Source organism: Pipistrellus hanaki (assembly GCF_964339955.1).
Source record: "Pipistrellus hanaki genome assembly, chromosome: 4".
Classification (NCBI taxonomy): Eukaryota; Metazoa; Chordata; class Mammalia; order Chiroptera; family Vespertilionidae; genus Pipistrellus; species Pipistrellus hanaki.
Genome location: NC_140506.1, coordinates 19084679 through 19107783, shown reverse-complemented (window position 1 = coordinate 19107783; position 23105 = coordinate 19084679). Strand labels below are relative to the sequence as shown.

Genomic DNA, 23105 nt, shown 5'->3' with positions numbered 1-23105 from the left:
TATTCCCTGTTTAAGTGACAATAGCTTTTAAGGTTCCTTCCAGTCTTCCTTTTGTGTGGCTCGTCCCTCCTTTTCTTTCTTACCTCTTCACTCATTTTCTTTATATAGTATTTCGAAGCTCAGTGAAGGCACTGGGACATGCTTAATCCAATTTGCAGACCAGAAAAATAAGGCCAGTTCCTATTGGCTGCGGAACTGGACTGAGCTGTGCAGGCAGCCCTCACAACTGCGCTCTCTGCCTTTCTTAAGGGACAGCTGCAGGGCAAACAGAACAAACTTCTCTGTAAGTCTCCCAGCCTCATTCTCAAGCACCTCTTCATCGTGGATGCTTCACATTTCTCCCCCACCCACCGCCCCATTCCCCATTCTCCCCCCCCCCCCCCCCCCCCCCCCCCCCCCCGGTAACCAGGTGGTAGGCTTCACACTCACCATGCAGGCTTGCACCACAGTAGGGCAGAGCAGGCACGGGCTTGCTTTTGGGCCAAAGAGAGAACAGGAGTCGCAGCCTCTCAAGTTCACAGGCCATGGCAAGGCTGAGGCCCAGTTAGTGCTGGGAGCATCACCAAACAATTGCAATTGGGTACCCGGCAGTGCGATACCCCTCCACTGAGATGGTGCTGCCCCTGAACCCCCACCTCAGGGCTGTGGGTCCATATCCTTCCACACCAGCAGTCAGTGCCTCTTGTTTTCTGCATCTTGGGGCCACGTCAGAGCCTTGCTCTCCTCTGGTGAGGCAGATCCCCACCTGCCAGCTCCCTGCCCTGGCCCGAGCCCCCTCAGGTGCATCCCGCCTTGGCGCCACTCTGCGCCCCTTGGGCCACCCGCCTCCTGTGCTTTGCAGATACTTCCTTTTTGTCCTTTAGGCACTCTCCTTAGACCCCTGGAGCTTGGCTTCGGTTGTTCCGCCCCTTCATGGCTCCATGAAGCCCTCACTGCACTTGGCTCTCCCAGGTCACCTCCAGCCAGGGCAAAATGGGCCCTGCTGTGAGCTGACTGTGAGGGGGCCCCCTTGGCTACTCCCAGACTGCTGATGGTCTCAGTCCCATGGGGGTGGGGCCTGGTGCTGCCTAGCCCAGGGCTGGGTCTGGCACCTGTTTGGGACCCAGGCTGCTTGGTGCTATCCTGCCCCACTGCTTGGCGCCTGTGTATGCAAATTAACCCACCATCTTGGTTGGGTTAATTTGTATACTCACTCCTGATTGGCTGGTGGGTGTTACACGGATACCATCAATTTGCATATTTCCCTTTTATTAGTGTAGATGTTTTAACTTTTAATAATGCCTTGTATACAACAAAGTTCAACAAAATTTTGTTTGAATGAAGAACTCAACTTTCATAGGAATAAATCAAGTACTTATTTTTAAAAATTCCATCAATGCAAGGATAAGATAAAGAATGACTAAAGCTTAACTTAGGATCACAGCCTTTTCCTCTCCTCCTCTATTGGTTGGTATTTAGTGTTATCAATCTATCACCAACCTGTCCAGTGTCATGTTTTTTGTTCTCTATGTGTGTTTGTTTCGGTCATATGTTTGTAATTATTCTCTGTAAGTATATTTTTAATGTAACTACTTCATAAGGATAGACATCCCAGTACCAATATTTATTTCAAAAAACATAGCAAAATGTGACTATGCAGGTTGCATACACCACTAAGTACTGTAATATTGTAAGATTTAAAAAGTTTTCTGAAGTGCTAAGTCACAATAAGCTCTCCCCCACCCAAAGCTACATTTACAATTTTTGTTTCATGTTTTATTATATTAAGTAAAACTTGCAAATGCTTTATGTCATAGGGGGCAACGTAAATCAGTCACTTTTAAGGATAGAATTGTTGGCATTTGGATGTCCTCTAGCATGTCAAAAAATCTGAAGGCAGGCTGTTTCCTTCCTGGCAAAGAACTCAAATTCTCAAGTGGAAATCTGCAGGAGCCATTTGTAAACATGTTCTATTCACTTCTTGTCTGGACTGACACATCTCTACAGTCACACTTCTGCCCTGCCAGTCACAACTCCGCAGGCAGCCATCAGATCGATAATCACTCTCTTCTTTCCAGTGCAATTTTGAACACCTCACATTATTCCACCAGTGCATCAGTGAGAACAAAAGGGCAGAGGGCAGGCCCACCAGTTGTCCTTTGACTTTACAAACTTTTATTACTCTCTATATATAACAGTATGCAAAAATAAATAACATGTCACTATTTTGCTTTTACAGAATTTTATAAAAAATATGTCTGTCATATCTATTCAAACTGATTATTCTTTAAAATATATATTTCTTTCCCCCTCTCCATCTGCTCATATGAGAACTCAATTCAGTGTTAAATTTAGACAAGATTTTTGAGCAGAGGACTCTGTGATGCTAGCGTCATTATTATAATTACTGCAAGAGAGAGAGATAAAAAGGAACAGGCAGGTATCTTCCAAACCCATTGAACTGCTTTTGCAAAGTTTTACAAAGGGGAAACAAATCAAATGTTAGTCTATTTGCTTATTTATCTTTATAAGTACAAAAACATCAATCATTTTGCTCACTTCAGGTGGCCTTTCCTTAACCTGAAAACATGATCTTAAAAATGTCACAGAAAGGAAAAATAAAAATAACTTTAAAATACGTTAGATGGTCTGCTTAGATAAAATTAAGCTGTATGAAATAATATAAACATTATATGTTATTTTGTTGATTTTTCAATGTATTTTAAATTGAAATCATAAACACTGTTCTGAACCTAAAATTTATTCCTATTAAAATAGATAATATCATAAAACAAAATGAAAGAAAAACCATTAAATAAAATATTTATTAAAACATGTTCCCTATGGTATATTAGGACAGAGACATACTCAAATCAGTGTAATTGATTAGAATCACTTGAAAAGCTATGGTTCTATAATAGAAGGCTTTGAAATTGATGGATAATGTACACTAATGAAAGAGAAACATGCAAATTGACCATACCTCTGCTACACTCACCAGCCATGGCCACCAGCCAATCGGATGCAAGTATGCAAATTAGCCCAACAAAGATGGCAGTGGCCATGGAGCTGGAGCAAGCAGGCTTGGGTTGCCCTGGTGGTGGAGGAAGCCAAGCTTCCCAACCGCCCTAGCAGCCCTGCCTCCGCTCAAGACTATAAAGTTTCAATTCTAGAAGATAAATAAAACTCAGATACCTGCTTTGAGCTGGCCCTGGCTTCTGCTCAAGGAGGCACTGGAACAAAAAGAAAAAAAAGAAGGGGCTGGCAGCCTGAATTACTAAGGCCAGCCTGAAAACAGCCCTTAGCTCCTCACCCAGGCTGGCCACACTCCCATGAGGTGAAGGTCCTGCTGGGGGCTTGGCCAGCCTGAAAACAGCAATTAGCCCCTATCCCAGGATGGCCAGGCACCCCAGTGGGACCCCCACCCTGATCTGGAACACTCTTCAGGGCAAACCAGCTGGCCCCCACCTGTGTACCAAGCCTCTATCTATACTAATAAAAGGGTAATATGCTAATTACCCTGGGAGACCTTCCAGGAGACCTTCTGGACTTTCTTCTGGACAAAGTCATGGTGGCGGGGCCAAGGGAGAGGCAGTTAGAGGCCAAGAGACGAGGCCAGTTGTGGGTGATCAGGCCAGGATGGGATGGCAGTTGTGAGTGATTAGGCTGGTGGGGGGTGGGGCCATTGAGGGTAAGCAGACCATCAGGGGGTCCAGTTGGGAGTGAGCAGGATGTCAGTGGGGGTCAGTTGGAGGTGGTCAGGATAGCGGGGGTGGGGGGGGCGGTTTGGAGTGAGCAGGCCAGCAAGGGGCAGTTGGGGGTGAGCAGGGCAGTGGGGAGGTAAGAAGGGTGAACAGACCAGCAGGGAGGTCAGTTGGGTTGAGCAGGCCGGCATGGGGGGAGGGGGAAAGTTGGGGCAATCACACTGGCAATGTGGGAACTTGGGGATGGTCAGGCTAGTGGCAAGCGGCAATTGGGAGCAAGCAGTTCAGCAGGCAGTGTAGTCAGGGGCAATCAAGCAGACAGGCAAGTGAGCAATTAGGAGCCAGCAGTCCTGGATTGCGAGAGGGATGTCCGACTGCAAGTTTAGACCCAATCCACCTGTAAACTGGCAGTAGGACATCCTTCAAGGGGTCCCAGATTAGAAGGGGTGCAGGCCGGGCTGAGGGAACCCCCCGCCCTGAATTTTGTGCACCAGGCCACTACTATTCTATTGTAATTAAATGTGACAAATATAAATTTAGTTTCAACTGTGAATCAATAGTGAATATGGTTCACACTGCCAATTGTCAGGTAACTTCTTTATTAAAAGGATACAAAATATAATTGATGCCACACAGGTGATTGAAAACTAATGTATAAAAGCAAATAATGCACTATTTAGGCAATGAGATAGCCAGCAGAATTGTCCACAGATGTTTTAGATCTTGGTAGCTTAAATTTTTCAATTTATTATGCTATTAATGTAAAACGTAGTATAGAGCTAATATAGACAGCACACTCAATAATTGTATTTGAAGCCACATCTCATGAAGAGTTATTACTTCAAAGTTGGATTAAGAGATAAGCTTACTACTACCTTCCTGTAGTAAACAATCTGAAGAGGAGTGAAGGCAAATGTACACAAAAACACACCTACACACACACACACACACACACACACACACACACACGCATGCATGCACGCATGCACACATTTTATAGCAATGAGAATAGCGTTTTTAAAAGATTAAGCATCGCAAGCAAATATTACAAGGACAACTCTGTTGTCAAAGTTATTTCAGCCATGTGGTTGATTTTAGAAACATACTCATATGTTGCATAATAATGATTCATTCTAAATTCCCTTCTTATTGGCATGCAGGTTTTATATTTAATGAATTTTTTGCACAGAAAACACAATGAAAAACCCTATTTAAAGTAATTCCTACTGAGGAGGTATTTCCCAAAAGTTGGGATGAAATTGCTGCCGATAGTACTCCCTAGAATATAAAAACTGCCTCTTGAAAATGATGTATTCAAGGCGATATCTTAGTTTGTGTTCTATGAGGTATACTATGACCGAGGAGTGAACCCTCATTTTCTCCCATGTCATCCGCTGCTGGTGTAACATGTGCTTCATCTTGACTATTTTCATGGTGAACAGGGCTGGCATAAGGCAGTGCACTTCTCTTTCCTGACTTTCTGGTCATGGCTAGAAACAGAGGCTCCCATATTAGCTTTGCGTAAAGCTAAAAGGAAGCAGAGTTTACATTTATGTCAAAAGGAACTGCATAGAATAAAAGGAAACAAAAGTAACAGAAGTGTAAGTTGTGAATGGCCTCTTTCGTTTGTAGAATCTCTGAGCTTTTTACTGCTAACACTATACATCGGAAAACTTAGAGAAAATGAAAGTTTATGTTGGTATTTAATTTGAATTATATGTGAAGATCCAGGACCATTCATCCCTGCTGTATTTACAGTTGGCACTTTAGTCACTGTAGGACTTGCAACATTTATAAGAACAATTTTATTTTTACTGTGTACACAGTATACAGGACAAGGTCAAATTTGCAAAATGAGTTTTCTTGGAATCTGAATAAGGTCTAGTCTATGCAAACGTATGGAAAGAGAATTCAGTGAAGGGGGAAAAATGGAAGGTTCTGATTACTAATGCAAAAACTTCAGGGTGTACTCAATTATCCTATCATCCTTCTTTGCAGTTGTTGCAACGGTTTAGTTGTTTTCTATGTTTATTTTAGGCTAACAAGCCTGATAAGTATGATATAACTTAATGAAGCTTGATTATGACTGTCCAAGAAACACAATATTGGGAAAACCACTTATAGGACATACGGAACCACATATATCGTGTGTGTGTGTGTGTGTGTGTGTGTGTGTGTGTGTGTGTATAGTTGCAGTGAGGTTGTTTTTCCTCACACATTTCTAAGGTTAAGTAAACTGTTAGAAAAACTATGAATAAATTTATAGGGAGTATTTCTTATTGCTAAATAATGTGCCTCATTGTATTTCTTCACTAAGCTTTTTACAAAACTTTAATTGGTTATAAAGAACTGTAATTAAGATTGGTAACTATAAGTTGACGTATATGTATAAACAAAAAGACAATGACTATTTAGATTTGTAACATTTCAATAAAAACAAAAGCCTAATACATCTTTAAATTATTAAAATTCAAGTTTTACTACTACCTTTTTAGCTTTATTTTATCTTTATTTTCTAAAAAAGTATATTTTTATTAATTTTAGAGGGGAAGGAAGAGGGGAAAGAGAGAGAGAAGCATCAATGATGAGAAAAATCATTGACCAGCTGCTTCCTGCACACCCCCTTCTGGGAATCAAGCTCACAACCTGGGAATGTGCCCTTGGACAGAATCGAACCCGGGACCCTTCAGTCCATAGGTTCACACTCTATCCATTGAGCCAAACCGGTTAGGGCTTTAGTTTTATTTTCATTTTAAAGTGTCATTTGAAATTTTCAAGAATTTAAAATTGGTTTTGGTATTAAGAAATTGAGACTCATATGACTTACCTGGAAAAGGTATACATGGATAACATATATAACACACATAATATATCCACATATAAAATATATAAATTTTCTTTTTCAACACACAAGTAAAATCAGCAGAAGACAAAAAAAAATCTAGGATTCTAATGTTAGAAATAAAACAAGAAAAATGAATGAAAAGAAATAATGAGTTTAGGTATCAGGCAAAGGACATTTTGTGTTTTATTTCTTTTATTTTAAAATTTTATTTATTATTATTATTATTTATTTATTTATTTATTTAATCCTCACCTGAGGATATTTTTCCATTGATTTTTAGGGAGAGTTGAAGACAGAGGGAAACACAGAGAGAAACATTGATGTGAGAGAAACACATCAATTGGTTGCCTCCTGAACTCACCCCAACCATGGCCCAGGCCAGGAAGGAGCCTACAAGCACAGTAGGTGCCCTTGCCCGGAATCAAACCTGGAAACCTCTCTTCACTAAGCCAAACCAGCTAGGGCCATTTTGGGTTTTAAAAATATCAATTCAGACCAATTAAACTCTATAACTCTATATTGATATCTGTTGTTCCAGTTACTATGCTGGGATATCTCAGGTTTACAATGAATGATTCTTTACAAGAATCACAATGAGCAGGAACATACATACAAAGGTAAAAGCTAACTTTTCAGAACCCGCTTAAATAGAATTCCTGTTCTTGCCTTATTTTCATGCACTAATTTATCATATTGATATTTCAAAAATTTTACATGATCACCATTCCTAAAATCTTTTTCTGACTGCTAACATAAGAACAGATTCACTATTTCACTCAAAACAACAAAAAATATATTAAAGCAATTTGTTCTTTTTCATTAAAACTTGTATAAAGGAAAAAGTTTGACACTTTGTCAAGGGATTTTGAAGTGCATTTTAGTGATAAGTAATCAAAATAACAAAAAATAAATAAAATAATAGTTGATGTAGAAATTCACTCACTAGCAATTTACCCAGTAGATGTACTCTTAGAAATATATGAAGATGTATGTACAACAGTATTCATTATAACACTTAATATAACAACCAATGACAATAACAAAGGAACCAACCTAAATATTTATGCAAGATTACTTGAATACTAATCAATAATTCTTTCACCATGATCTGATCTGCTTATATCTCCTCACAAGAAGCAATGAGAGTGATTTTTCTTTATGTAGCAAAATTTCATGATAACAGAAGAGAAACAAAATCAGATGAAAGAGATCCAAATTTCTATGTCTCATTGCTTTATCTTTTTCCTTTTATTTTTTGAAATATATGATTCAATGGAATTTGGTATATTGTTAATGTGCCACCATTATTTCTATTTCCAAAATGTCTTCATCAAGTCGAAAAGAAATCTTATACCTTCTAAACAGTCACTTCCTAGTCACCTAGCCCCCATATTCTTATTATATAGATAATTTTGGGGGTTTCCAATTATCCTTCTTTTATAATGAAACTGTTGGCCCGGTGCATGAGTTCCCTCAGCCCAGCCTGCAACCTTTCCAATCAGGGACACTTCAGGTGATGTCCCACTGCCTGTTTTGACCTGATCCCTGCAGCAGTAGGACATCCCTCTCACAATCTGGGACTGCTTGCTCCTAACCACTTGCCTGCCTGACTGATCAACCCCTAACCACTCCCCTGCCTGCATGATTGACACCTAACTGCTTCCCTGACAGCCAGATCACCCCCAACTGCCTTACCCAGCCAGCCATCATGTGATAATGTGGGAGCGGCCATCTTATGATGACGTGGGGGTAGCCATCTTGTGGCAGTCTTCTTGTGGTCATGTAGGTGGTGGCCATTTTGTGGTGGCTATCTTGTGATGACGTGGGGGCAGCCATCTTGTCATGATGTAGGGGCAGACATCTTGTGGTGGCCATCTTGTGATGACATGGGGCAGCCATCTTGTGACAACGTGGGACAGCCCTCTTGTAATGCGAAGGTGTGAGGATCAATTTGCATATTACCTCTTTATTATATAGGCTAAGCATACAACTTAGAATTTATTTTAAATAATTTTGTCTTCATTATACTAATGTATTATCTTCTGAGTTCAGTTTTGTAATCTTAACTTAGTTACTTTCTGGTAACCAATTTTTTAAAAACATATGAGTATATTTTGTTTGTTCAGATCTATGAATGCTATTGCCTTCACTAACCCCTAATTTAGAGGTAAACTTCAGCTTTGTGCTTAGGAAAAATCTCTACAGAATGAGAGATATCTCCACTGACATGTTTGGAATCAGACAGACAAATAAGGAGGGCATCCTTTTTGATAAATAAGCAGGAAAAACTAAGAGGGACTTCTAATTTCTTAGAAAAACATATATCTTATTTCAATGTGGACATATACTATCTCTTTCCTCCATGTTGGTTAGAGAAGAAGGGTAACAAAAACCAGGCAACCAATGATAACATTTTAAAAAGTATATATATATTTTATTGATTTTTTACAGAGATGAAGGGAGAGGGACAGAGAGCTAGAAACATTGATGAGAGAGAAACATCGACCTGCTGCCTCCTGCACACCCCCCACTGGAGATGTGCCCGCAACCAAGGTACATGCCCTTGACCGGAATCGAACCTGGGACCCTTCAGTCCGCAGACCGATGCTCTATCCACTGAGCCAAACTAGTTTCAGTGAATGATGACATTTTATAAACCATTCTTATCTCCCTCAATGTCCATTCTTCTTATTTTAACTTTTCATTTCTGTTAACTTTGGGGGTTCATATGTACTAAAACACAAACAAACAAACTCAAAACCAGACTCCTCTGTTTTTCACTAGAGTTTTATTTATTGTTCACTGAGATTTATATCTCATTTTTCATAATAAGGTGTTAGTATATCCTACCCATGTATTCATCTCCAGGAATTTGCTAAAATTAACAAGTGTATCAGTCCTGTTCTCTACATTATTGTAAATTTATTCATTTTAATAGTTTTTCATCAAATTTTAGTTTGTTTGTGAGAGAAAATGGGAAGTTAAATTTGTTAGCTTAATCTGTTATATTAAATCAGAAGTCTCACAAGGACTTTCAGGTAATCTTTAAATAGAATCTTATGTAAAATAATGGTGATTTATTTAAAATATAGGCAGTTCCAGAACATATTAATTAATCTAATGCAAAAGAAAACACTGTTGTATATCATGGAATCTGCATAATGGCTATAGTTGTGCATAAAATTTGTAATTTAAGTAAGCAATTCTGAATATTCATGGAAATAGCAATTTGGCAACAAAATAATCTTTTATAACAAGATTTTATTATTCCTAACTTACGCTTTTAGGTTAATTTCTCATTGACATTATACATACATGTACCTTATTATTATCATACTAGAGGCCTACCACACAAAATTCATGCACTGGAGGGGGAGAGTCCCTCAGCCTGGCCTATACCCTCTCACAGTCTGGGGCCCCTCTGGGGATGTCCATCCGTTGGCTTAGGCTTGATTCCCCCCAGGAATCAGGCCTAAGCTGGCAATCAGACCTCCTTCTTTCAGGTTGGGGATTTTACAGTCCAGGACCTCTTGATCTTTTCCACCTGCCTTCAGCGGGGGTGGGATAGGCCACTCAGAGGGAGCAACGCTCAGCCAGAAGCAGGGCTCACTGTTCCCTAGTGCTGCTGCAGAGGCGGGAGAGGCTCCTGCTATCGCCACTGCACTCGCCAGTTGTGAGTCCAGCTTCTGGCTGAATGGTGCTCTCCTAAGGGAGCGTACTGACCACTGGTGGACAGTTCCTGGTTGAGTGTCTGCCCCCTTATTTCAGTATGTGTCATAGCAATCGGTTGTTCCAGTGTTTGGTCGATTTGCATATTAGGGTTTTATTATATAGGATAAGATGTATTCAATACCACTCTATAGCAAATGTGTTTCACAAATTTCAAAAATAACTTCATTTCTCAGCCAGCATGGCTCAGTGGATTGGCATTGACCTATGAACCAGGAGGTCATGGTAATTTCCCAGTCAGGACACATCCCTGGGATGTGGGCTCAAGCCCCGTGTGTGGGGCATGCAGAAGGCAGCCAATCAATGATTTTTCTCTCATCATTGATGTTTCTAGTTTTCTCTCCCTCTCAATTCTTTTCTAAAAACAATAACAATATATTTTTAAATAAATTTACTTAGTTTAGTATTTTAGATGGAAATTAAAAATGTGATATTAAAATTCAACTAAATGAATATTTTTGAAGAAAGTAAATGAAATTTATAAAAATTGGATATACAGAAGTTACCAAATTAAGGCAATGTTAAAAGCTATGTGCTAAATATAACAAAAATTAGATGTGCTCATAGCTAAATTAAAAAAGCAGAAGAAGGCCAATTTTTTGAATTTGCTAATGATTATGTATAATCTTTATTGAGCACTTGCCATAGCCAAGATGTTTTTTAAAGTTTCACATATTTTTAAAAGCTTAACCCTTGATTCTAAGGGTGATCACTATTATTATGATGATTTTATGGTGATGCAGAAAGGCTAAATCATTTGCTTCAGTCATATGGTATCAATTGCAGACTTAGGGTTTAATATTTTTTTATTTTTTTGAATATATATTTTTATTGATTTTCCACAGAGAAGAAGGGAGAGGGACAAAGAGCTAGAAACATAGATGAGAGAGAAACTTTAACCAGCTCCCTTCTGCACACCCCCTACTGGGGATGTGCCTGCAACCAATGTACATGCCCTTGACTGGAATCGAACCTGGGAACCTTCAGTCCGCAAACCTGCACTCTATCCACTGAGCCAAACTGGTTTCAGCCAGACTTAGGGTTTTAAACTTGTCTGTCTTTAAGAATGCATCTTTTTAACCATGATACTACTAGAGGCCGGTGCATGAATTCGTGCATCACTGGGGTCCCTCAGCCTGGCCTGCAGGATCAGGCTGAAACTGACTCTCCAAAATCCCCAAGAGGTCCCAGATTGCAAGAGGAGCAGGCCAGGCCAAGGGATCCCACCTGTGTATGATCAGAACCAGGAAGGAATGCAGGAGTTGGCTAGTCGGGGATGGACCATGGGAGGGCTCCAGGGCATGTCCAGCCCCCTCACTCAGTCCCAATTGGCCAGAACCCAGCAGCAAGCTAACCTACCAGTCAGACCATCTGCCCCCTGGTGGTTACTGCATGTCACAGCAATTGGTCGACTGGTCAACTATCTGCCCCTTGGTGGTCAGTGCATGTCATAACAAGCGGGTGAGCAGCCTTAGCATATTATTAGCATGTTATACTTTGGTTGAATGGCAGACAAAACACTTAGCATAATAGACTTTTATTACATAAGATACTGATGGTTAGTGTTGCTTAGTCTATATCAATCACTTATCTGCTAACTCTAGAAAGATTGATTAGTGTAAGAAAATCTACCTGAATATATGTGATAGGAAGAATTATATGCTTATGTCCTAATGCCTAGAATCTATGACTTTGGTACATTGTATGGCAAGAGAACTGAGGTTGTTATTCATCTGTTAAAATACAGAGATAGAGATGATAGAGAGATAGATATAAATAGATAGATGATAGATAGATAGATAGATAGATAGATAGATAGATATAAAGATGATAGAGATAGGGATAGACATAGAGATAGAGATAGAAATAGAGACAGGGATAGAGATAGAGGAGATAGAGATAAATTGGTAAAGAAATGCAACCAAAAAATAATTTTCAGAGAGATACCATGTGAAAGTCATTTGACCTGCTATTGCAGGGTTTACAGATGGAGGAAGGAACTTAAGAGCCAAGGAATCAGACCTTAGCTGGTTTGGCTCAGTGCATAGAGCATTGGCCTGTGGACCTAAGGGTCCTGGGTTTGATTCTGGTCATGGGCACCCTACTTAGGTTACAGGCTCCTCCCTGTCCCAGGCTCCAGGCTCTGGTCCAGGCCCATGCAGGAGGCAATCAATGTGTGTGTGTTCCCTTCACATTGATATCTGTCTCTCTCTCCTCTACTCTCTCTAAAAATCATCCTCAAGTGAAAATTAAAAAAAAAAGGAAAAAAAAAAAAAAAAAAAGAGCCAAGGAATCAATTAGGTAGGTCCTAGAAACTTAAAAAGGCAAGAAAATGGATTTTCCCATAGATCTTCTAGAAGAAATACAGCCCTGCTGATATCTTGACTTTAGCCTACTTAGACATGTTGGACATCTGACCTAGAGCACTGCACTTAATAAATTTGTATTATTTTAGGCCCGTGGTCGGCAAACTGCGGCTTGGGAGCCACATGTGGCTCTTTGGCCCCTTGAGTGTGGCTCTTCCACAAAATACCACAGCCTGGGTGAGTCTATTTTGAAGAAGTGTCATTAGAAGAAGTTTAAGTTAAAAAAATTTGGCTCTCAAAAGAAATTTCAATCTTTGTACTGTTGATATTTGGCTCTGTTGACTAATGAGTTTGCCGACCACTGCTTTAGGCCTTAGGATTGTGGTAAATTGTTACAGGAGAATAGGAAACTAACACAGGATATAAGAAAGGGGTTCTACATATTGTAACATTGAAGAACAATCAGGAATACTTCAAAGAAGTAGAGAGAAGACTTTCTAGATAGTGGAAGTTAATGTTTGAAAAGAAAGAAAGCAAACAGCTAAAAAATAAATAGTTGAGCAATCATAGACTAGTGATTTTTGATTTAGTTGAAATTAAGTATTAATAGCATATAAAAATATTCAGTCCACTGTAAATTACCATTTAAATTAAATTTTATAATGACACATAACACAGAATTTGATTTTTTTAATGTTTTGTGAGAATGATTATAACACTAGAGGCCCAGTGCATGAAATTCATGCAAAGGTAGTCCCTCACAGCTCCAATTGCCTCAGGCCTCACAGCCCCAGCTGCCTCATGGCCCCTTGGCCCTGCTCTGAGTTCACTGGTCATTCCGGAAATTTATTTCACTGCCTGGTCTAATTAGCACATTAGCTCTTTATTATCCTATATAATAAAAGAGTAATATGCAAATTGACCATCCTTCTGCTACAACCACAAGCCATGCTCACCAGCCAATCAGGTGTGAATATGTAAATTAACCCAACCAAGATAGCTGCAGCCACAGAGCAAGCAGGAGGCTTCAGTTTCCCCAGTAATGGAGGAAACCCAGCTTTCCCCATACAATGGCAGCCCATGCCTCCACTCAAGGCTACAAAGTTTCAATTATAGAAGATAAATAAATCCCATATACCAGGGCTTCTGCTTGGGTCACCAGGCAACATGGCCAGCCTGAAAACCACCACAGGCCCCATTACCCAGGACGCCCCATGCCCCAATGGAACCCCACCCTGATCTGACACCTTTCAGAGAAAACCAGCTGGCCTCCACCCATAAACCAGGACTCTATTCTATCTAATAAAAGAGTTATATGCAGATTGATCATCACTCCAATACCCAAGATTGCTGCCCCCATGTGGTCAAAGATGACTGCCCCCATGTGGACACAAGATGGCCACCACAAGATGGCTAGCAGGGGACAGCAGTTGGAGGGACCAGGCCTGCAATGGAGGGCAGTTGGGGGTGATTAAGCCTGCAGGGGAGGGGAGTTAGGAGTGACCAAGCCAGCAGAGGAAGGAAGTTGGGGGTGAGTGGGCCTACAGCATAGTTTGATTGGGGGGCACCCAGGCCTGCAGGAGAGAGCAGTTGGGGGGGCCAGGCCTGTAAGGGAGAGCAGTTAGGGGTGACCAGGCCAGCGAGAGAGGGCAGTTAGGGGCAAACAGGCTGGCAGGGGAACAGTTAAGCATCAATCAGGCTGGCAGGGGAGTGGTTAGGGGGTGATCAGGCTGGCAGGCAGAAGCAAGCAGTTGTGAGCCAGCAGTCCTGGATTGTGAGAGGGATATCTGATTGCCTTGGGCCAGATCTCGATCCTACCGGGATCAGACCTAAACGGGCAATCGAACATCCCTTGTGTGGTCCCAGATTGGAGGGGGTGCTGGCTGGGCTGAGGGACACACACCCCTGTGCATGAATTTTGTGCACTGGGCCTCTAGTTTAGAAGAAAAATTATAATTTATTTTTATAATTTTTATCAGAACATCACATGTTTGTTTTAGATGTAACAGTAATGTTAAAATCAACAAGTTTAATTATTAACTGCACCAAGTAAACTAGCCATTTAAGTATTTTAAAAGTTATTTCCTCCAAAAAACTGAGGGAGCTTTTCTTTTCTACTCTGCAGACTGATTTTCCAATCATTCTGTTTTTTGAAGGACTTTCAATTGATGAGTAAACTGCTTTTGGGATATTTCAGAACTTCTTTCCCAAAATAAAAACTAATCTGGACAAACTGTAGATTCCATAGATTTCTTTGCAGATGCTTTTCTTTAGACACCAAATTCAATTGCCATCCAGTATAATTTTTACCTATTTACCCCACTGTAAAAATTAACTTTTCTGAAAAATATGGTGGATATATCCTGTGATTGACCAGCTTATACAATTGTTTTAACTCAATGATAATTTTTAGCTGATTTTAAAATAGCCAACTCAATAATGGACATTATTTCAATCTTTACTGACTCATAAGTATATGAACTAATGCCCAGCTTCTACCTTGTCTAAAGCCTCTTCCTCCATAAGAGGATGGGAATAATGTTTTATCTTCAAAAAGGAGTGATTTTTTTTTTTTTTTTTCCAGAATGGGAGGAACTGGGCAGTTACCAAAAAGAAAAAAAGCTCCTAATTTTCCATAACTGTAGTTAGAGAGATAATTAATACTCAAAATTGATAATTAACCAGTAATGAAGGAAACTGTGGAAAGTGTTATTGCTAATTGGGATTTATGTGTTATAGAAAGAAATGAAAAAGAATAATGAGGAGTCAGGAAACTTTGTTTTAAATGCCTTTCTGCAATAAAATTCTAACATGACCTTGAGCAAGGTAATTAATCTGTCACTCTAAATTAAAGAGTTTGTGCTAAGCTATATTGAGATCTATAGTGAAGAAAGAAAGTCAATAAAGATATAGTTTAGTGCATGAGGAGGGAAGCAATCCTATATAATAAAAGACTATTATGCAAATTGATTGAACAGTAGAATGTCCAGTCGCTATGATGGACACTGAACACCAGGGGGCAGACTTCGCAGTGCAGGAGCTGCCTTCTGGTCCTTAAGTGAGCTCCCACAGAGGGAGCACCACTCAGCCAAAAACTAGGCTCCTGGCTGGTGAGCACAGCAGGAGCCTCTTCCACCTCTGTGATAGCACTAAGGATGTTGGACTGATGGCCATCAGTCAGACATCCCTCCAAGGGCCCCGGACTGAAAGAGGGCACTAGCTGGGCTGAGGGATTCCCCAGTGCATAAATTTCGTGTACTGGGCCTCTAGTGAATAGTTAATTTTAAGAGAGACAAAGGGAAGGTCACGTAGGTTATTGGAAGCCATAATAATCTTTTGGTTTTATTTGATTTTTGTTTGTGTATGTGCTTAAGAGAGAGAAGAAAGCAGGGGGGGGGGGGGAGGTTTACTGGAATGAAAAGAAAAAAAAAGAAAACCATGGATCTGACTAGCTACTTAAGTAATTCAAGTGGTCAACACTGGTGGTTTGAATTAATATGTTAACAGAAAAGATAGAGATTATAGAATCTACAGATCGCTTGGATGAAGGGGGTGAGAATGAAATAGAGGAAATAATTTTTATGCAATCAAGCATATGAAAGGTAACTCAACTGACTACTGTGGAGTATGCTGGAAAAGCAAGGTGAGAGGATGGATAAATAGTGTATGGCTCAGAGAGAAATAGAGGATTTTATTTGGACCATAAAACATTTTAAATGGCTTCTTTGGAACAATGATAGTTAGGAAAGGCAAGCATTGGAATATTAGATTTGAAAAGGCAGTGAAAAATTAGGGATGGAAATGTCATCATTGTGAGAGTGTTTACCTATAATTTGCCTATAAACCCATTTGACTAGGAAACTACTTAGAAAGTACAGACAGAAGAAAGAAATAAGGACTCATTATTGTAGAATGGTAAATTCATTAAGGCAGTATCCATGGCAATGTCTAGGAAAATATGCTTTGTGAGTTCACCTGTAGTGTAGCGGTGAATAAGTTTATTTTAAAAATAATTTGAAGTATAATAGAGAAATATAATAGAGTGATAGTTATAGTTTCAAATTCACACTGTATAATTAAAGCAAAATGATATAATGGCTATAGATTTCTAATTACTGCCCTATTAGGTTTTCTTAAGGAAATGTCTGATGTATTACTAAGTATAAACTGTAATGTTTTGCAGTAAAAAGGAGGAAATAGCTGCAGAAATATAAACATTTCTATAAACACCAAGGTTACACTGAAGTTAATGTGAAGAACCACTGCTGTCAGTGTATTTTATGCTAATACCATAGATTATTAATTATAGAACATTTCTAATTATTTTAGTTTTAGTTTTCTTACTGTTTTTAAACAGCCTCCCTATTCAAATTTGACTTTTCTCCTCTTGAATTGTGTTCTTTAAGGAACGGAGACATTTGTGGTTAATGCAATGAAAATTGGTCTTAAAACAGCATAAATTTAAATTAATTCCTTGGGGGAATTGCTTTTTTTTTTTTTTTTTTTTTTTTTTCCTTTTTTTCTTCTTTTTTTATTTTAAGACCTGTGTGTTGAGGATGATAGTTTGTGGGCAATACTGAACCAAGATATCTGTGAGACCAGCCTTGGGTTGTCACTATTAAGGAATGATAAATGATTGTCCTTTCCTTGTCAGTGAAGACAAATGATAGGGAATTGTCATATCAGATCTGCATAGGTCAGAGATATTGTCCAATATCAAGCTTTACTGATAATTTCAAGGACACAATAATCTATGAAAAAATATAAAGGAGAAAGAGGTTCAGGGTATTCAGTACAGCTTCCCAGTTCCCCACAGGATGCATCTCTAGCCCATGCCCAAAGAATATATCCCAAGTAAGACGGACAGTCACCTGTTTACAAAATGTTTTTTTTAGGGTATGAAGCATCCCATTATGCACTCACATAGCTTAAGGAACATTTTCCTGACAGCATGCCTCATTAATCATAGGTTCTAGATTTAATAACCAAAAGCAACCCTAAACCATTGATAGTTTACTAAAGAATGTCAAAGGTAAGTACTGTCCTTCAATCAAATAACATTAGTTTATCATAGGATTTTTTTTGTGTGTGTGTTTTTCCCCATCATGCTTACAACAATATAGGTCACGTTCATATCCCTAATTTTAACCCCTCTCCAGTAATGTGAAGGAAATGTATTATAAGTGAACTATTGAACTTCCTAGTCAATCATCTGTCCTCAGTCAGTATTTCCATACTAGATATGTCTAAGATGTATTTCCAATTTTTGTCTTAAAGTTTGTATTATATTTTTTACAAAGATTAATTTTAGTAACACCCTGACAATAAATTGGATTTGACTCCTACCATTTTAATAGGATTTTTCTTTGCAATGCTTTTTAACATGATGATATGCCTACAGAGTTATTTTAATATTATTCTGTCAGTGCAATTATTATTCTTCCTCCAGTGGCTTCAGTCAGTTGAACATTTTCATATATATTGATATATAAGCATTTATTAAATGTGTAATTTTTATAAGGCCAAATTTGCTTCCTTTTCTGGACAGTTTTCTGAAGTCTTTTATTAAGTGGTGACTTCAATTCAGATCATAAAATATTTCCTCACTCTGGAGAGTTATTTACAATAGTCTGGCTTCACTTTAATTCTATAAATTAATTTGCAAACCATTTGTTCATCCTATAGCTTTGTCAGAGAGATTGATGTAGTAATCTCCTATTGTGCCATAGATCCTGACTGGACTGAGATGGTGACCAAACAACATTATTCGGTGAATTTTGGATTATATTTGGTTTGTAGATATAATCATATCCCAGTCAATATAGGGAAAGTAAGGGCACCGACTCCCAGGTGCAATGACAAAGTTTTGCCTCTCTTTCTAATCAAACCCAACATTTAAACCAAAGTGAAGACTTTTAAAAATGTTTTGTAATATTCTGGACTTTAAAAACAATGATAGAAGTCACAATTTTTGTAATGTACTACTATTACTGAAGTTTAATAGAATATTCATGCAATTGAATTGCCTTTGTTTGGCTACCTAAGCCACACAATTACTGACAGGCCTTTGAAGCCACCAGAAAATATGACATCTGATAGTCTTTCCTTATACTGAATAAGCTCCCTTCTACCACCGTTGACAGCTCTGTTAAAGTTTTTACTGAATTAATTGATTTAAGTAGGGCTTTGCTTTCTCTCTAAATAAATGTCGAGTCATTGGAGAAGAGCTTTTTCTCATGTCCCTGTATATGTTAAGACTTTTTCATCATGCCAACAACATTCTAGGAATGTTATTTTACTCCTATTCAGAATCCACCGAGCTCTTAACATACCCACAATATATTTGAAACAGGGGCCAGTGTTCATCAAGTCAGCACATTCATTGTTGCAATGGCAAAATGAGCAGAAGTTCAGTGCTTCTTCTGTAGGGGTAGCAAGTCCTGAGCTTCTCCCTCTGCTTGCCATTCCTCATCATTAGATCTCAGCAGGATAACTAAGAGTATTGGTCTGTTGCTGAGACACTCACTTGGAAATTTCAGTTACATCCCTCCCTGGTATACTAACCTTTTCCTTTTGTTATATCTCTCATTTCTATTTATTACTTTTTTTTCCCACCCAAGGTTGACTATTAGCTTAGGAGGCATGTTATCTACCTACAGAGATGGTAATCAAAGAAGCCTTACTCAGACTTCTCAGCCATTCTCCACCCCATCTCTGGGCAGAGTAGAGATTTGACAGGTAAAGGATCTAGGACAAGCCTGTTGCTTGGTAATGGAACTGCATTTATAGGTAGCTGTCATAGGCCATGAGGTTGATGTTAGGACTCAACTCAAAATACCTTTAGAAATAATGTGCTGCTAAATTTAATTACATCAAAATTAGGCCTTAAGCATTCACTAAATGGGTCTGGCATTACCGGATAAGGAATAATGGGGGAAATGTTTCATACATAGAAAAATGACGTGTTTCATAATTGCATCCCTCCACTCCTCCATACCTAGCTCTATATTCTAAAAACAATTCAGTGATGTCTCACTTTTCCTCCTCTGAATTTCAAACTTAGAACACGTTCATTTAAATGATTAAGCCAACTCATAGAGCTTTTGAGTCATCCATTTTTAGTACCAAGTGCTTCCATTGCCTACTGAATAGAGTACTTCTCTATGTGCAAGTTCTGTGATACACTCATCAAAGATGTTTCCTTGGTTCATTCTGTATAATAGTAACAGTGAAAAAATATATAACTTACTCAAAAAGAAAAAGTCTTCCTTTAAGACTGGCACCCCACATGCTATTCTTAAAAATATATTGGTATATTTGAACATTATTAAAACATCAAAAATAAGTGTTACAGTAAATATTAATAGTTATTTTAGCAACTATCAGCAATAGATCTTATGTACTTTTTCATCAAATATTGAATAAGATGTTAAAATATTTCAAATACTAAAGGCCTGGTGCACGAATTTGTGCACTCGTGGGGTCCCTCACCTTGGCCAGTGATTGGGGCTTATCAGGGCCATCTCACTCATTCCCAATCAGGCTGATCCGACCAGCCAGCCAGGGGAAGGGACTATGGGAGATTGGCCAGCTACAGGAGATTGGCTATGGGAGTGCATTGACCACCTGGCTGGCTAGGAGGAGGAACTGCAGGAGGTTGACTGTGGGAGCACACGGACCATCAGGGATAGCTCTGGCATTAAGTGTCTGCACCCTGGGGGTGAGTGCATGTCATAGCTACCTGTTGGTCATATGGTCCTCTGGTCATAACAGTTGCTTAGGCTTTTATATATATAAATATTTGTAAAGATATATGAGTATTGCTGGTAGTAACAGTTGGACATTATGGGATACTTTTGCAATTAAAAGCCCTTGAAATAAAATTTAAAACAAGCAAATAATTTAAAAAATAAACAAAACCCCATCTAGCTTTTAAAGAAAAATTTATTAAGAATGAATTTGCTTTGATTTTATAAATTTTACCTTCAAATGTTGTATTAGTCTGGGTTCTCCTAAGAATCATAGAATCAGCTATATATTTCTTGTAATTGGTTTATGTGATTATGGAATACAGAAAGTGCCAAGATCTGCAGTTGGTGGACTGGAGACATAGAAGAGCCAAAATATAGTTTCATGCTGAGTCTGAAAGCTTGAGAAGAAGGAGAGCTGAAGGTTCAAGTTCCAATCAGAGGTTGAGTCTAAGGACAGGAGAAGATGGATGTCCCAGAACAAGCACACCCACACAGAGTGAATGTCCCTCTTAACGCAGCCTTTGATTTTATTCAGGCCTTCAATGGATCGAACGATTCATGCCCACACTGGGGAGAACAATCTGCTTTACGTGGTTCACCAATGCAAATATTAATCTCATCCTCACAGACCCATCCAGAATAATGTTTAACTGAGTTTATGAGGATCACATGATGCAAATTGACACAAAGTTAACCATCACAAGTCTACTGCTTATCAATTTCATGCCCATTCACGCTTCCCTAAACCATAATCTCTAAATAAAGACAATAAACAAGGTGTGTAATTTCACATAACATGATACAACTATCCTGCATACTAAAGTCACATCGATCCCTGCCCCAAAAGAGGTAAAGTCAAGTCATGTGAACTCTTCCCTTTGATATCCTATAACTTCAATGCAATTATCTAATATGAACAATTCTTAAATACTATAATATAAAGTCAATTCATCTTTATAGGAGAGAAAAAAATAATTGCTTCACTTATGCAGACATACAAATATATTCCTAACAAAGAAAGAGGACATATTTATGACAATTTACAGTCCTCATTTCCTGTAACTAGTCATGAGATCATAGCTGGAATTTATAACTACTTTCTTCCACTACCAAATCTTTGCCTTTACCAAGCACCTCATCAGGTTCAAAGATAATATATAGCAGACATCGGCTAGTTAAGACACAAGTTTCAGAATAGTGTGAGGTTTGCAAACACGTTAAGATTATTTTCCAATGCAAACATGTTTTATCTGTTTCAAACACCCAATGAACAGCCTTATACACTAATAAGTTTATTTCTATGATGGGTATGGGTCAGAAGAAGGAAGATGATTTATGAAAAAAAAACTTCATATTTTCATTAAATTATTAATGGCCAGTGGAAAGTTATGCATGTTTTATTTCACTTGATATTTCATATGTACATAAAATATCGATTTAAAAAAGTAAATGAGAATACTGTGTTTCAGAGAGTACCCTTCTTAAGTCCCATAGAGAATAATATATGAGATTAAAATTCTCTCTCTGATTGGTCTGATGACAGAACCTGTGAATCTACAATGTTATACTGAATGGAGGTAAAGTAACTTAAAATCCAATATTTTTTTCCTAACTCATCTCCATAATAAGTTGAGAAATTCCTTATATCCCTTCCCAGTTTAGTAATTTTAAATGTAATCAAGATTATATTAATATTTTACACTCAAAATCTAAGTTAATATCCTTATTTTTGTTCATGTACTAGAGCACATGTGTCAAACACAAGGCCTGCGGGCCAAATCCAGCCCGCCAGGCCTTGCAATGTGGCCCGCACCGCGCTGTCATCACTGCACTCCGCTGTCAGTTTATGACATTGTCAGTTTATGACTGTTCAGTAAACCATTCGGCCCGCGATTTAGGCTGGATTTTAGATTTTGGCCCCTTCTCTGATTGAGTTCGACACCCCTATACTAGAGGCTTAAATAGGTAGCAGTCTATTAAAATATTTTAGAAACACTATTTTGAAAAGGATATATTCATTTTTGTTATATTTTAAAGTTGGTCCATCATGGTGTGGAAATACAACTGTTTAAATTTTTTGAGAATGATAAAAATAATATACATGGTTTTCCCACCGTGAAAATTAAGATAACCATTGCAATCATTGTTCCAGTGCTGTCATGTGGAGATAAATTGATTTGCACCAACATTATTTTTTTCTGTAATAACAATGCATATATTTATATTTATAGAACTCTTTTTTTTTTTTTTTTACTTCTCTGAAGCTTCACACTGACCAGGATAAAGGAGATGGAAATTTAAAATACATATTAACAGGAGATGGGGCTGGCAGTGTATTCATTATAGATGAAAATACAGGAGACATCCATGCTGCAAAGAAATTAGACAGAGAAGAAAAATCCCTGTACATTCTTCGTGCCAAGGCTATAGACAGAAAGACTGGACGGCAGGTGGAACCTGAATCTGAATTCATCATTAAAATCCATGATATCAATGACAATGAACCAAAATTCACAAAAGACTTATACACCGCCAGTGTTCCTGAAATGTCTGGAGTAGGTAGGTATATGCTAATCCACGTAAACTAACTTGCTTGTTTGTTAGCTGAGATAATTATTATGTACCTTCAGTCATGGTATGTGACCTCTTTCAAGATAAGAACTATAGCCCAAGCTGGTTTGGCTCAGTGGATAGAGCATTGGCCTGTGGACTTAAGGGTCCTGTGTTCTCGAGGGTTCAATTCTAGACAAGGACACATGACCCAACTTTGGGCTTGATCCCCAGTAGGAAG

At 38.7% G+C, this 23105-nt stretch overlaps 1 protein-coding gene across 2 annotated transcripts in view; it reads left to right on the top strand.

Moving 5' to 3' along the window:
• Nucleotides 1–23105, top strand: part of CDH9 (cadherin 9) — a 102502-nt gene that overhangs the window by 49522 nt on the left and 29875 nt on the right. For both annotated transcript variants that reach the window (XM_084881656.1, XM_084881657.1), the window contains exon 3: nt 22579–22873. In XM_084881656.1, the coding sequence (XP_084737782.1) occupies nt 22579–22873 (295 nt within the window). The remainder of the gene's footprint in view (nt 1–22578; nt 22874–23105) is intronic.